The sequence below is a fragment of the Hippoglossus stenolepis genome, chromosome 8 (assembly GCF_022539355.2).
Source record: "Hippoglossus stenolepis isolate QCI-W04-F060 chromosome 8, HSTE1.2, whole genome shotgun sequence".
Lineage (NCBI taxonomy): Eukaryota > Metazoa > Chordata > Actinopteri > Pleuronectiformes > Pleuronectidae > Hippoglossus > Hippoglossus stenolepis.
In genome coordinates this window covers 16,516,109-16,532,141 of record NC_061490.1, presented here as the reverse complement: position 1 = coordinate 16,532,141, position 16,033 = coordinate 16,516,109, and the positions used below count along the sequence as shown (strand labels likewise).

General features: G+C 41.7%; 2 protein-coding genes and 1 non-coding gene across 3 annotated transcripts; 2 read left to right on the top strand and 1 right to left on the bottom strand.

The window, feature by feature from the left end:
• Positions 1-295: 295 nt before the first annotated feature.
• Positions 296-5,223, bottom strand: rab13 (RAB13, member RAS oncogene family). The gene is made up of 8 exons (XM_035163455.2): positions 4,676-5,223; positions 3,801-3,861; positions 3,491-3,551; positions 3,312-3,389; positions 2,648-2,737; positions 2,237-2,302; positions 2,045-2,095; positions 296-1,924 (listed from the first exon to the last, which is right to left on the bottom strand). Exons 1-8 carry the CDS (start codon positions 4,797-4,799, stop codon positions 1,853-1,855), a joined length of 603 nt encoding a protein of 200 aa, XP_035019346.1. The 5' UTR covers positions 4,800-5,223; the 3' UTR covers positions 296-1,852.
• A 1,000-nt stretch (positions 5,224-6,223) lies between these two features.
• LOC118113594 (40S ribosomal protein S27) lies at positions 6,224-10,787 on the top strand. Its single transcript, XM_035163456.2, has 4 exons — positions 6,224-6,305; positions 7,089-7,197; positions 8,558-8,668; positions 9,859-10,787. The coding sequence occupies exons 1-4, from the start codon at positions 6,300-6,302 to the stop codon at positions 9,885-9,887; spliced, it is 255 nt and encodes an 84-aa protein (XP_035019347.2). The 5' UTR covers positions 6,224-6,299; the 3' UTR covers positions 9,888-10,787.
• On the top strand, positions 8,308-8,438 carry LOC118114409. The gene has a single exon (XR_004697447.1). It is a non-coding gene; the product is annotated as a small nucleolar RNA SNORA13 (small nucleolar RNA).
• Positions 10,788-16,033: the final 5,246 nt, after the last annotated feature.

The window sequence follows — 16,033 nt, the reverse complement described above, 5'->3', positions numbered from 1 at the left end:
CATCCTTAAACAAAATATATGTGGATGGCTCCATTCTTCATCTTTTCTACATATATGTTTGCACGTATTCCAGTTGTCCGGATTGATTTTCCATATTGTAAATTTTCTTTTGTAACTTATGTCTACTCAGACTAACACCCCCACAAGCCCTTTGAGGTACATCTGTGACTTTATGTTATGGGAATAAATTCTTCTTCACTTGACCCCATAAAATAAAAACGTGAGGTAGCCCAGGTAATCCAGAGATTATATTATTGTGTCAACATACAGATTCAAAATACAACATACTCATACGTTTACAGTTTCAAATTTTTATTCAGCAAGTGGAACATCTGTAACGCTCGTACAGAGTTTTGTGGCGGAACTAAAAAGAAACAAAATGTGACAGAAACTTGTTACAGGAAACTCAGTGTGTCTGTGCAGGATAAAAAGAGACTGTCAGGTTCAGTTGAGCTGTGGCCATCACAGTTGCTGCTCTGAAAACCGCCTGAGCAGAGAGACACGTCATGTCAGATGTAGCTAATGTGTGGTTGCGTTTGGTCAGAGATTTACCAGGCACTTCAAATAAAAGGCAAGATCCACTAAATCAATTGAAAATGAGGGACACGGGAGCGCTGCTGCTTCCCAGGCTCTTACATCCTGTCCATCCACTTGCTTTATCCATCATTCTTTTATCTCACGCATCCTCTCATATTGCACTTATCACTGTTCCCATCTACCACATACTCGATCCATGCATCCGTTAAAACTAAGCCAGTTTACCAACAGTGTTTGTTTCAGTTTCACCGAACAACCAACATCAACTTGTTCATTTAATTAATACAAAGAGCATCTTCTCAATTTGTCATATAGGATATAACAAGAAGATTTCCACGTTATGGAGTCATCTGGTTCTTCTTGTACTGTAGATTCTGTGAAATTCATTATACTGCTGTGCACTATTGAACCCCATCAACAGTTCACATAGAGATACACATAAAATAAGGAAACGTAAATATAAATTCATATTTGGTTAAGGACGTCTCTGGAGTATGTTTATGTGCCACTAAAAATGCAGAGAAACCGAATGTGTGTCTCTCATGTGGCACTGCAGGAAAGGGAAGTCTACGTGTCTTTGCCGTTGTAATATTGACCAAATCAATGAATTTGAAACAGTGAGCAGACAAAAATGAAAGTGCATTGCTAACCAAAGGCCTTTCGTCACCTCTTGAAATCTGCATTTTCAAAAGGTTAACAGAAATTATGTTTTGGGTAAAAGGTTTTCAACCAGGGGCCTTTTGTGTGCACTTTATGTATATAAATCAAAACAAACTCTTCCTGTGTGTTACGACCCCACAAACTACTACTGTATGTGTTCACTCAAAAGAAATGACTGAAATGGTTCCAATAAGCCGATGTGTGATATTTTCTACAGAGCTACCAAGTCCAGAAGATATATTTTTTTTAAAACAGAGCTGAAGTTCATTCAGGACATAAGACAGTGCTGCTGCTGATAAGCCAGAGTAATACGAAGTGGAAATGAAAATGTAGAGCGGTATTAAAGGTGGTTTTTTGAGTTTCTATCAGGGTCATCCAAGACTCCACCAACTCTTCATGACATTAAGGCTATCACAGTAGATGTAGCTGCAGAAAATGTGTCCAATATAAAACACAGGCACTTTCTCAGACGAGGAATCCATAAATTATTTTTGCTGTAAAATTCTCTGGAAACCAAAGTTCACCTGTGTGTATTTTGACATTAAACCCACCAGATGGAGACAGAAAACACGTTGTACTGTTGTTCCCCATGAAATACTGATGTGTTCTTAAATTCGTATTGCGTGTTTCTTCTGTGTGCTCGCCAGTGTCATGTCTAGAGAAGAGCACACTTGGAGGATTTCTTCCCTGCGCTGCTGGTGATTTTCACCTCTCGACCTGTGGGGCCCTGCAACACAAAGAATAGGCACAACAGACATGTGCATTACAACCTGTGTCTGTAATCCCGTGTTCATGGAGGAACACATGCTTCAGTGTTATTGGTTACAACGAGTCTCCTCTTTCTTACTGGTTTCTTGCTGGATTTCTGTAGTATGTCGCTTGCAAAAGCCAGGAAAGACTAAAGGAAACACAGAAAGATAACAAGAGTAAGATTTGAGGTTAAGTTAAGTTCTGCAGCATTGATCATAATAAAAAAACAGCTAATAGGTTCAAGTTTGCTGAGGTGTGTGAGGACGCTGTGTGTTTTGTTCCGGCTCACCTCCTCGACGTTAATGCTGGACTTTGCACTGGTCTCAAAGAACCTGATGCCGTGATCTTTAGCCAGCTGTTGACGACACAAAGCTTTATAGTTACAGTGGGTCAGGATGTGGGCAATAATCCCTTCCTGCTTCTTATCTAGAGTAACTCATTAAAATCGTATCACACTCAGCCCCCTCTTCAAATAATGACTCCATATTAAAGTTAGAAGACACTTCCAATAAAACTGTGCATTCTTTTACTTCTCTCTACATGACTTTCCTTTTCATGATGCATTTTTGTTTTGCTTGATAGGACACTGACTCTTTTATCCATCCTATCCACGATTCCCTGAGTGACGATTTAACACTGACTCAAAATGACACAATATAACACATGAGCTTCAATTAAATTCCTCTCAGGGTCATCTCACCTTCTCTCCCGTCTCCTTGGTAACCTTCCGCTTTGCCTCAATGTCGCACTTATTACCTAGCAACATCCGACTGACCCCGGCTGATGCGTTCTGGGAAACAGGGAATGCAATTAATTGATTGGGGCACAACGAGTTTGGGTTGACGGAGGTTAGCAGACACAGATAAAGAGATTAAAGAATCGGAACATGAGGTGAGTGAAGAACCACAACGATCTGCACTCCAGAGGCCTTAACAGCAGCTGTCAGATAAAATGTTTCATTAGATAAGCATGAAAGTAGAGAATCTTTCATAAGGGCACTGACTGTGGGTCTGAATTCATACTAATCAGCAGTGGTTGATTTTCACATCACAAAGACTTTAGAGTATTTTGTTTCAACTTAATGTGTTTGTGTAAAGGTACAAAACCATATTTAAATAAAGGTATGTAAACCCTCTAGCGTAAAATCTATGGAGATTTATTGCATTAATTTGAAGTTAATAAAAGGAAGATAAGAAGCTACAGGGCTAAAATCGGTTTTGTGTGATTTGGTTGAACTCTTCCTTTAAAGTCACCAGTTGGGCGACGGCCAAGCTGCCACTGGTGACTAAAGGCCTGTACTTGTGACTAACACGGACCCAACTGACTGCGCACTATTTTTAGGTCCAAGGGGGAAGCAGCCTCACCTCCTTGATGCTCTTCATCCAGTTCTGAATGTTCTCGTAGGACTTCTCGTCTGTGATGTCGTACACCAGGACGATGCCCTGACACAGAGGGGAGAGTCAGTCAAAAGGTACAGAGCGAGAACAAAGGGCCAGTGATGTCAGCCCGATTATCCAGTCTGCTTGTGCAGCAGGCGTCTCACCATGGCTCCTCTGTAGTAGGCCGTCGTAATGGTCTTGAACCTCTCCTGCCCTGCTGTGTCCCTATAAAGCACACACACACACTTTATATAAAAAGTGCACTGAGACGCAGAGTTGTAGCTGAATGCCGAGTGGTGCATTTACTGTGCATTTTACACTGAATACATGTTGCTGTGACACCGCACGCACATGCCATGCACTGTCATAAAGTCCTGATTTGGAGAACGAGGGAGGTTCCTCTTTCCTCTCCGGAAAAATAAGTTTGGGGCAGTTAGAGAACAGAGGAACACAACTTAACGTGTCAGCTCTTACCAGACTTGTAGTTTCACTTTCTTCCCGTCCACTTCGATGGTTTTCACTTTGAAGTCAATGCCTGGGAGATAACAAGGGGACGGGAGAAGGTGCAGACAGGAGGAGAGGGCAGAGAATGAGTTAAATACCTCAGATACGAACTAAAAACACACACACACACACACACACACACACACACACACACACACACACACACACACACACACACACACACACACACACACACACACACACACACACACACACACACACACACACACACACACACACACACACACACATTGCAGAATATAGGTCACCCTCACTCGGGTGGGGAGTGATTCATGGTTGATTCTGACCCCCTGGGTGCACATAAAGGAAAGATGTTGCTCACAGGCCTGCAGGACACACTGTCTGTGAGTCCTGCTATTCTTCTTCCTGCTGGACAGATAGACATCGAGGGGGCAAAGGAGAGGGGAGGGGGTCCTGTGCAGCAAAAAAGACTGTGCATGCCAGAGAGCCAGCCATTCTTCAGGGAGCGTAGAGATGGCAAAAAGAGATAGGAATGAGGGTGGGTGGACCTTCTGAGAGCCAAGTGAGAGAGGAATGAGATCTGAGACCAGGGGGAGAGGGGGAGAGGGGTCAGGGAACACACATTCAACAGGGAGGAGAAGAAAACAAAAACAGATGAGGGACAAAATAGAAGAAATGACGGAGAGCTCAGACTAGTTGAGACAGGAAAACTGTGAGAAACCAGTTTGATCAGGAGCTTGAACCAGAGGAAGAATGAAACCTCAGCAAACACCGTCTTGAACGTTGAAGTTTGAGGGGGAAGCATCAGCTGGTGATGTCACACAGGTCAATCACACAGGTTAACAGGCAGAGATCACACGTACCGATGGTGGAGATGTACGTGGAGTTGAAATTGTCCTCAGCAAAGCGGATGATCAGACATGTTTTCCCCACTCCGCTGTCCCCGATGAGCAACAATTTGTAGAGGAAATCATACTTTTTCGCCATGACTCAGTTTGTTAAAAGATCCTCTCAGGGGTTTAAATCTCCACTGGTTTTCCCTTTGATTCAAAGCACAAGTTGTTGTTTTTAAATGTTGCCGTAGAGAGCGGATCCTCTTCTCCTTTTTTTTCTCACTCCCAGATTTGTCACCGGTAAATTCCGACCCCCCCTCTCTGCGTCTGTCTGCTGGAGAAAGAAACAAACTCCATCCAAAGTTGATCAATCTACCGCAGATCAGGCCTCATCGTCCTCGGATCAGCTCCAGATTCATTTCACAGCGACCACACACTCACTTTGTCTCCATTTGTGAAAACACACCGGGGTGGCGACGTGTGTTTTTTTCAGCCTCCAACTTTTTCTCTCGGCCCAGATCCCGGATCCGCACAGAGGCTACGTAGTGAGGGAGTGCTTCGTGGGAGTTTAATGGCCCAGGCCCCCCCGCTTCAACACTAGGTGGCGCTGTTTGATCAGAGAATTAAGGGTTATAATAAACATCAGAAGAGGAAGCGAAACAACTGATGCAGCTTTTCTGGTGTAAAAGTTGATGATCGCCACAGAAACCAAAAGCTGCTGTCTTTATTGGAAACTTTAATTAAAAGTCATAAACCAGTAGAGGGCCGTCAGGAGCTACTCTGCAGGACTACCATTATGAGTTGTGAGGTGATTTTCGTTATTAAAATATAATAATATATAATCATAATAAATAATACGTATTTCCACCACGAGGGCCCGCTGTGTCCATGGTTGCAGAAAATGTCTATACAAACCACTCCAGTGAAAGCTGTATATAATGTACATACTAAGGACTTTTAAATTCTATTGCCTTTTTAAAATATATTTTTAACCTCTTGTCTACCTCATTCTGACCTGCCTGCTGATGTAACAACTGAATTTCCCCGGTGTGTGGATCAATAAAGTTTTATCTTATCTTATCTTATGGTGAATAGGACACCCAAAGACACAGGTGATGTCATAATCATCAGCCAATGAACTCTTACTAAGAGACCTACAACACACACTAGAGTTTATTGTTTATTGTTCTTTAACAAAAGATACAAAAATTAAAGTAAGAACAATATATAAATTGCATAATTTATTTTACATTTAAATTATAAGGGAGGCTGGATGATCAACCAGATGACCCCAGAATTATTCTCTGTATATATGTTTTATATCACTTTCAAATTTCTCTCAGTAGTTTATTTTTGAATGCTTAATACAATTTCCTACAAACAATTGAAACACGAACGTCCGGCTTCACAACACAGGAAACATGAAGTAAAGAAAAGTAATCGGTAAATATACATAAATATAATAACAAACTGTCAAAACATCAATCTAATACATGATAATAATAAAAAGAACAAGTTGCAATAATAATAATTACAGATTTCTAAAAAGTTATTTTATCTCCTTTCTCCGGGGTTCTCGGTCCTCCAACAGTTTCCGGTTCGTCACTGCGAAGTTCTTTCTGTACTTCCGTTGAGTGTCCACATCGCTGAAGTCATGCCTGTGAGTACCACCACGTGTTTCTCTGTCCTTTTCAGACCGTATTCGGTGTTTTTGACGGAGATAAGTTAGTGTGATAGTAAAGTGTGTAGGTCTGTGTTGATGGAGCGCTGATGGAAGTATATAAATGTAAAGATGTGAAGACGGACAGACTAAATATGGCGAAGCACGTGCAGAAGCCCACGCGGCTCCTCGTGTGCTCGCTCAGCACCGGACTTAAAATCGACCAAAGGGACTTTTAATACCGACATTAATGTTGTTATAAGTGAAACCTGCCTTTCTGTTTAAGTTAGTAACGAACACCAGGTCCGATTATTTAGTTTGAGCGATTGTTTCCGCGTTTCTCCTTCTCTACATTAGCCATTTTGTTTTTTGACGTTAAACTCAACTTTCGAAATCTCTCGAAAATCTCTCATTTGATCCTCTGATCACTGTGCTTGTTTAAAAATATATCGGCCTTCTAATTGTTTCATTCGCATTCCTGTGATCTTGCTTTTAGGTCTCTTACTTTGACTTTATTCTTAATTATATCAAAATATAATAGTTATTTTGTGCTCCTGAATGAGGGTTGTGCCTTTTTATATTCTTTGAGCTGAGAATAAACAAACACAAAACATGCTGCAAATCAACTATTACACAAGCATAACATCGATTTATACTGTGGTGATTCTGGATGTTGTTTTATTTCCCAGCCTTACTTTATTATAAATGAAAGTAAAATTCAACACAGTCTGATTAATCTTAAAACGTTAAAACCAACTGATGTCATGTCTGATTTCCTTTCAGCTCGCAGAGGATCTGTTGAACCCCAGCCCCGAGGTGGAAAAGAGGAGACACAAGAAGAAACGTCTTGTGCAGAGTCCTAATTCATATTTTATGGATGTCAAATGTCCAGGTCAGTTTGTTTCCATGACGTAAGGTACAAAGGTTCAGATCAGAGTCGTTCAACAATGCCCTTAAACGAAAGAAAAACTAATTCCCTAGAACTAGAGTTGCAGTGAGTCAGACCACGAAGTCCTCAGTGATTAGTGATCATCTTATCCTAGTATATACTAACACATTTACCTCAGACTTCACCAGGTCATCCTCAAGTCTTTTTACAGTAGAGCAAGGTTTTTCCTCCATTGTCCTGATGGCATCACGAAGGCCTCTGCTGCCACAGCCACAATAATCTGACTATTGACCCTATTCTGAAGGAGACATTACTCTGACTATGGTTACTAGAGATACTAATAGAAAATCCCCTTCATATTCCTGTTAACATGTTACAGAGCAACATGAAATACTTTAATCCACGATGCTGTTCTATAGCCTCTTTCACGGTTTTCTCAAAAATGTTGTCAAAGTCTCGACTCTTCCTTTTTTACACTCAAACCCACGACATGTATTGTCAAGGATTTTGCAAAAGCTTTATGTCAATGTCGCAAAAAACTCAATAGGACAAATGCGAATAAGACGTATACATGACTACATAAATCGAGTACAGTCAGAATACTCCACATGTCCTAATTGAATTATTGCTTATTCCGAGTATGACCTTATTTGGGCTGTTTACATGAGTGTCTTATTCAGACTATGGGTTATTGGTATCCATGTAAATGTGTCTAATGTTTAAGATCTTGCAAATCGTCTTACACCCATCGACCTTTTGGAGAAAAGAAACAAACTCCTGTCTTACTTTTTGCGTCAGCGCTTTAGTTTTCACCACTGCTCCAACTCACCTTGAACACATCCCTGGATTGTGTTTGTAGAAACACTTCACAGCCGAAGCAAAATGAAGTGTCGTTGAGTTCAGTTTTTAAATCATATTTGAATCCAACTTCAGGTCACATGGTCGAGGTTATATAAAGGTTTAAAAATCAGCAGTATTATAAAGGGGTTGAATAATTGCCGGTGACAAACTCAAGAATACATCAATAATTCCCTCGATTTGCTGCATCGTTCAACTGGAAGACTTCATTTAAATCGAGTTTAAAGATATAAATCATTATTGTCCTTGGTGCGTTGCCTTTATGTGTTGCCCTTTCATTGTTCCTGTAGTGATCGGGGTGTCAAACAAGGCATACAGTGACACTTGTGTTTGTCTGTGAATGAGCTTCCAGTGACTCCTTTAAACAAACAGCTGCAAGGACACACTGAGTACACTCAGTTTGTTTCATTATGTAACAGCTCTAAAGTGTTAGGCTGCTTTTCTTTCTTCTACAGCAGCTTCAGGGCCTCAGTTAATGATTTGAGTGTTGATGTGCTGTTTGCAGGCTGCTACAAGATCACCACAGTGTTCAGCCACGCTCAGACGGTGGTGCTGTGCGTCGGCTGTTCCACGGTCCTCTGCCAGCCCACGGGAGGGAAAGCTCGTCTGACAGAAGGTACGGCGACACGGCTAAATCTTATGCATCTTAAATATACATGTGACAATGCAAATCAGTTTCAGGGCTGTCACTTTTCACTCCAACGTTCATTGGAACGTGGCAGGAAAAGTTAATATTCAACCTGTGATGGCCTGTTGATTTAAAATATAATCTTCAGAAGCAGTTTGCCTTGTAATCCAGCAGAGGGCACTCACTGTCTGCTTGACCTAGTGCATGCCCTCTTGACATATTTTGGTTTCCACACTTTGTACCGTGCAACTAACTTAGTCTTCACTATTTCCAAAACACATTTTTGTCTTTAGAATATCAGAACTTCTAACCTTGAACATACACACACACACACACCTGCATCTTCGCCTTTGTATTGCCCTCTCATGTGCTCTTCATGAACAGGGTTACTAAAAAGGCGTACAGCGACTCTTGTGGTTGTGACAGAAATTCATCATCACTGATCCATTTCTACACAATCGACCACAAGCACAAATAAATCACGTCTCCATTCACAAACACGCGTCGTCTGACTTCTCAAACCTCTAGTAAAATATGGTGACAACTACTTCACCAGTCAAAGTACATTGAAGAAACGATGATGAGCCACACCACCCACTCTGTCCTCCGCTCTGCTGCCGTGGTAACCAAGGGCTTGTGAGTGCGCTCTGCTCGGAGTTACTATGGGTGCAGCTGTAACCCTTGGCACTGACGCTGCACTTGTTTGGAGGTGAATCAGTCTTTGAAAAGGCCGAAAGCTCCATGAGTTTTATCAGCCTTATCTGTTAGATCCAGTTTAAAAAGCCTCCCTGCTTTACTGACTGCCTGTGAGCTGTTAATCACCATCTTGACTCCTGAAATACACATCTGACAACACATACTCTCAATTACCACTTTATTAGGGACACGTCTACCAACTAATTCCACAACATTTGTCTGTCTGTATGTAGAACACAAATCTCAGAAGTGATTATTCAACTTGACGTCCATTTTTGGTGGCTGTGCACATCATTTATGGTGCTGTTAAACTGTATTTAAAGCAAAATGTCAGCAACTGAAAGCTTTAAGTCAGTTTTATAAAGTAATGCCACCATTTTTCTGCTCAAAACAAGACATTTGAGCCTTGTGAAATTCTAATGAGCATTTTCAACATTTTCAGACTTTTATGATTAATCAGCGTCTCTGATTGTTCCCCTCAGGCTGTTCATTCAGGAGGAAACAGCACTAGTCGGACACCATTGAGGAGGAGTATGATGAAAACTTGCTGGACTTCAAGTATCACTGCCACGGAGCTGATGCAGCAATCAGGGAATGGAGAGCGGGAATACAAATCATTTCTATTGACAGAAATGTTTGGTCTTGTTTTGACCGCATTACTACCACACATCCATTAAATCTTACCGCTTAATAAATTTAGGGTTGGTTGTTTTTTTGGATAAAATAATCCTGCACGTTTGTCATCCATTTTTTTGTATTTATCTCTTGATGGCGCTTAAATTGTCTGGTGAAGATCAGGCCTCAAAGCTTCACTCTGCACAGCTGAATATCTGTGTGTTGGAGCTGGTAACAAATCCTGACACTCACACATACATATACCAAGTCACGGTGAAGTGAACATTTCAGATAAAGAATGATTTTATCAGTGCCTGCTTCAAAGTCAGTGGTGAGGGTTCAGCGCAGGGTGTCCTGCTCTCGGTCTGATCGAGGGTGGATTCAGGGAAAGTCAATGGTGGCATTTCCTGTTTTTCCTGCTGCTTGTAAAACAGTGATGTGACACTACATGACATCACAATGAACATCCATCATGGCTGTGAATTTCCATGTGCTTGCGAGCTTCCTGTGAAAATGACAATGCAGAATATATTCTGGTGGAGTTGGGGAAGAGTGGGAGTGGGAACATGTAGAGGAATCACACTAGTTTAAAGATTTGTGACCCACAGTTTTTACCTTCAGCTTTTGTTTGAGGTGATGAGCGTGTTCGCTCTCTGATGGCAATGAGTTGTACACTGAATAAAGACATCAGAAGAGGGAATGATTCAATGACAACTTTCTTGTTGCTATAGTGATATTTTTCTGTGTGTTGCATACATATTTGACACAGATTGCAAATAAAATCATGGGAAACTGATTCATTTCTAAATTGCTTCCTGGTAACTGAGTCACCACCTTGTACATGATTTAAACACTTATTTACACAGCAGATCTAGTGAATATAATTGTTTTCATTTTGTTTATCTGCACAATAAACATACATTAACAATACAACACACTTTGAAATCGTACGTAGATTACATACATACATTCAGCTTGTACTGACACAAAAATAATATATTGTTTCTTACTAATTCTTTTCAGGTAAAACCTAAACATATGTTTTGCGTTGTATTCATGGTTCCCAGAGCTAAACACTGAACCTTGCAGGACTGTAAATGGACTATTTCTATAACCCTTTTCCAGTCCTATTGACCGCTCCAAGCTCTTTACAGTACAAGCCGCATTCATCCATTCATGCACACATTCATACAGCGCAGCAGCTTTGGAGTTTTGCACAAAGTCTTACACAGATATATTCCAAGCACAGAGTTTGACTTCTAAAGAGACTTTGGTATCAAACACAGTCAGAAAGTTGATAAATTAGTGTATAGACACATGTTAACCATATTTATATTAACACGTGTACATGCATGCACATAGAATCACACACATATATATACACTGCACACCCCCCTCTGTGAGTGAGGGTCACTTTGATGGATGCTCTTCCTGAATGGCCGTGAGCGTTTAAAGCCTGGTGAACTGGTAAAACAATCAGTCATGTCACTTCTTCACAGCTTGAAATAAATCATCGCTGGCTCTATGATCATGTCCTGCATTAATTATTCTGACCATGTGGTTTAAATAGACGTGCTTGGAGTGTGAGTGTGTGTGTGTGTGTGTGTGTCGGCACCATGGGAGAAAGAACACTTACAAAGGAAAGACGAGTCACTGTGAAGAATTAAAGGCTGTTAAACTGCACCTCCTGTTGGTCAAACTCTCTTAACTGCAGCTGTACACCCCCGACTGCATGACACAGAATTAGATGAGGAGCACAGTTGAGTGCAATATCTCCATAAGGCCAAGTAATGCCTTTATGAAACCACATCTAAATTCTCTAGATCCATATCTGTATTTGGTTCCGCAGAAAATTGCACATTGCAAAATATCAGTCCTCTAAACATGGCAGATTTTTTTTAACGAGATCCATGAATTATACTCGGAGAAATCACTGACGATGTTAAGTGGGTTCTTCCCTGACCCGTACTGCATCCTTCCAACGAGTTTCGTGGTAATCCATCCAGTAGCTTTCATGTAATACTGCTGAATAAAAAACTATAACCTCCTCGGTGGAGGTAATGAGTGGGTAAAGCTTACTGAATCATTTTCTGACGCCGTTGTTCTTGGTGGGAAACTCATTAAAGTGCCAAAATATTTGTTCAGCTACTTTAGGAAGGCAGTGAACGAAGTGATTGGAGGAAATGAGCTGAGGGGAGAAAACAGTGTGGCAGAGACGATGTAAACACAGGCTGTTGGAGGCGCAGAGAGTGGTTGAGCACACAGCTTTGGGTTGGCTAATTGAAGACTAGCTCCTAATGGAGGAGACGGATAATGTGTTAGGACTCCTCTCAGTAGTTTGCTCAGAGGAAGAGCCTGAGAATGTGTAAATATATCGCCATCAGCCAGATGCCACTCAGTTATTTTGGAAAGTGGTTTCTGAGCATCTCTACACGCAGGTGGTAAATGGATGATTCTCCCTGTCAGAAAATGTCTGCAGTAAGAAAAATGCATTTGATGAGTTTGCGTATCGGAGGTCTGTGTTTGAGCAATTTATAAAGGGTGTGTTTTGAGAGTACGGAGGCACAATACTTGCAATAGCTGCAAATATGTGCTGTGGTGCATAATACAGGGCTGATAGAAATGTTTCAAGGTCACTTTACCTCCATCCATTCATTCATCCGTCCATTCTATTTGCTCTTCATTGTCTGTACACAGACAACCCACCCACACACACACACACACAATACAAAATAAATAATCCGTTTTTTCAACGTCAGATTTTTCTACGAGGGACTCAAACATTTTCACATATTTGCACTTTTCAACTCTCTGTGTAATCATGCTTCCTTATTTATTAATCGTAGTAAGGACACTCATTGGCATAATGCATGGTCCCTTACCCTAACCTTAACCATCACAACTAATGGCCTGACTCAGCAAGCCTGTGCCCCATAGCACTCATTCAGAGAGCTGCCTTTTGACCCCAATCTAACCTAACCCTAACCTAAACTTAATTCTGACCCTAAAAGCAATTCTTAAGTTGCAAACAGCTTCTTTGAAAAAGTCAGGACTGACCAAAATATCCTCACTTGACCAAAATGTCCTCCTCTGCAAGGCCTATGGTCAAAATGGTCCTCACAAATATATCTGTACAAGTAAACACACACACACACACACAACAGGCAATTTACAGGCTCCAGTCCACCTGACCTACATTCCTCTGGAAAGTGAGAGAGCACCAGAGCCGCACATACAGACAGACAACATATCAGGGAGCATAGACAAGCAAATACCATTGTTATATGTGTAACACAATAAGTGTTGCATCACAACAATCACTAGTCACCAAACTTCATTGTTAGCTGTCTAATGAGAAACTAATGAGAGACACCATGCACTTGATGCACGTTTGAAATCAACCTAAAGAATAATCAATACAGTGATCAGTGCAGTAAACCACAACTAAATTAAATGAAAACCTCAACCCCCCTTCACTGCGACCATTGGTGCCTCAGTGCAGTATAGAATAACCACATATGAAATCTGTAGACAATTTTAAACTGATTTCTTTCGTATTACATCATGTGGCACAAAATCAATTTGACTTGAATTTTCCAATTTGATGCAAACACCAGTCTATTCCTGTTGGAATCACCCAATCATCAGCTTTCTCTGAGCTCATTAAAAGTAAACAGTCAGTGTGAAGGACATGCTGATTGCTAATCAACACTGTCACAAGTGTGTGTGTGTGTGTGTGTGAGATTCCCCTTGCTTGGAATCCTTTCTAGCCCATGTAAGGAAACTCCCCTCTTATACAGACACAGATGGTTGCTAAGGAAACCAACGTCAGTTTTAAGGTTAGCAACTGGGGAGGGATGGGTGGAGGTAGAGGGAGGGGGGGTGTAAAAAGCACAGAGTTCAAAAGAATATGAAATTCTAATGTAATCCAGTCTGTGTGTGTGTTGGCGTGTACGTGCGCACGTCTCAGCGTCTGTCTATGAGTGGATATGTGTGATAAGAGAAGGAAGGTGCAGCGCTGGCAGCAGGGAGCCAAGATAGAAAAGAGCAGAAGAAATTAAAGTGAATGATGAGAGGTGCTGTGCTGGTGAGGTACTGGGACTGAGGGCAGGGTTGAGACCAGATGGAGGAGGAGGAGGAGGAGGAGGAGGAGGAGGAGGAGGAGGGACAGGAACAATGATGCTACGGGCTAATTTCAGCCTCTTCTCCTTGATTCCTGATGGTTTGGGGCCAGAATTATAAGACAAACACCAGCTACTGGACATACACACATGCATAATTTCAATATAACATCAAGGGACGACTGTGGAGAAGGACTACGATGATAAAAATACCTCATTTGTCTTGAACCACATACTCGACTTCCACCTGGATGCTGGAACCACATTGCACTGCTGTCATGCTGCTGACCTCTCCAGAGCTCGAACTGGCTCTCCACCTTTAAATCTTTCCACACTCTCCTCCATGAGCCAGAGGACACAACTTGGGACCTGCCTCATACACAATGAAATGTGACCAAGCGCATTGATTCACCATGTGTTTAAAAAACTGTATGAAGTGGGAATTAAATGTATTTGTGGCCCTGTGTCCTGACTGTGAGCATCACATGCACAGTAGGTACAGGTAGCCGAGGGGTCAGAGGAAGACCTGTCAGGAGAGGAATCAAATCACAACTCCCCCGTGGCGTCATTAAAAACCCCAGCGTCTCTCTCTCCATCCCAATTCAACACCCTGAATAATAGGTTAATTAACAACCTCTGCTCTCTCACTCCTGTGTCTCACACACACACACGTCCCTTGTATGCAGCCTGAGGGGAGTGTGGGCGGCCGATGTTGCCATGGAGTTTATATTGTACTGGTCGGCTTCTGTGGTGATGGTGACATGTCTATGTCTTGGTGACACACACACACACACACACACACACACACACACACACACACACACACACACACACACACACACACACACACACGTTGAACTGTTGGAAATCTACACGCAGTCCACTTTTCTGCATAACTTTCTGTTTGGGTGCGGGGTTAAGCCTCTAAAGTTGTGGCGGCTGTGGCTCGGTGGGAAAAGCGGGTTGTCCACTAACTAAACCTTAGTCAGTTCGAAGATGCCGAGCCCCAAATTGCCCCTGACGGCTGTGAGTGATGTGTGATGGAGAAAGTGCTGCCCATAGATGTATGAATGGGTGTGAATGGGTGAATGGCAAAACTGTACTGTAAATCATTTGAGTGGTCATCAAGACTAGAAAAGCACTAAAGAAATACAGATTATAATAATAATACTATTAATAAAAATAATAAATGACTGCAGGAAAGTCGGGGAGTGCCATGGATCTTAATGCCCAGGAAGCTGACTGCACACTAAAACTTGAATGGATCAGGTGAACATTTAAGAACCTGTAATCTCATCCGTTATATCAACACACACATTAAATGCATTGCTTCCATGACTGTGTATGTGTTATAGAGCCCACTAATCCAATAAAGTCTCTAATGGACTTAACATAAGAAACATTAATACCAACGGAGAAGCCTGAAAGCGTATCGCTATAAACTCTTTAGCCAAAGAGTGTGAGTGTGAGTGTGTGTGTGTGTGTGTGTGTGTGTGTGCAGCCCCTATATGTGAGGGTGTACATGAAATGAAAATGTCTACAGAGGAAGGAGGAGTTGGCAGAAAGTAAGTGAAGGATGATGATGTGCTTTCACATCTCTTTGACTTAATGTAAAATGCAATGTAAGTGCTGAGGTAAAGAAAAAGTGCTGCAGTGAAGATTTGGAGACTCTGGGCAGACCGGCACTGACTCAGCCCAATTTCGTTTTTTAAAGTTGGGGCATCACCAGCTTTAGATGCTGAGTTCCACTTATTTCTGTCTGACATCGTATCTGACATTAAAGGTTCAGTGTGTAGAATCTAGTGACATCTAGTAGTGAAGTTGCATGTTCAGCTGAACACCCCTCACCCCCTTCCAAACATGAGAGAGAACCTGTGGTAGACTTCAGTTGTCACACAAACTCAAAAGGTCTTTAGTTTGT

Coding starts and splice junctions, on each gene's coding strand:
- rab13 (XM_035163455.2), bottom strand. CDS start 4,799: ATGGCGAAAAAGTATGATTTCCTCTACAAATTGTTGCTCATCGGGGAC. Junction 2,303..2,647: donor CCAAGGAGACGGGAGAGAAG/GTGAGATGACCC, acceptor TGTCGTCAACAG/CTGGCTAAAGATCACGGCAT. Junction 2,096..2,236: donor CCAGCATTAACGTCGAGGAG/GTGAGCCGGAAC, acceptor TGTTTCCTTTAG/TCTTTCCTGGCTTTTGCAAG.
- LOC118113594 (XM_035163456.2), top strand. Junction 7,198..8,557: donor TATGGATGTCAAATGTCCAG/GTCAGTTTGTTT, acceptor TGCTGTTTGCAG/GCTGCTACAAGATCACCACA. Junction 8,669..9,858: donor GAAAGCTCGTCTGACAGAAG/GTACGGCGACAC, acceptor TGTTCCCCTCAG/GCTGTTCATTCAGGAGGAAA.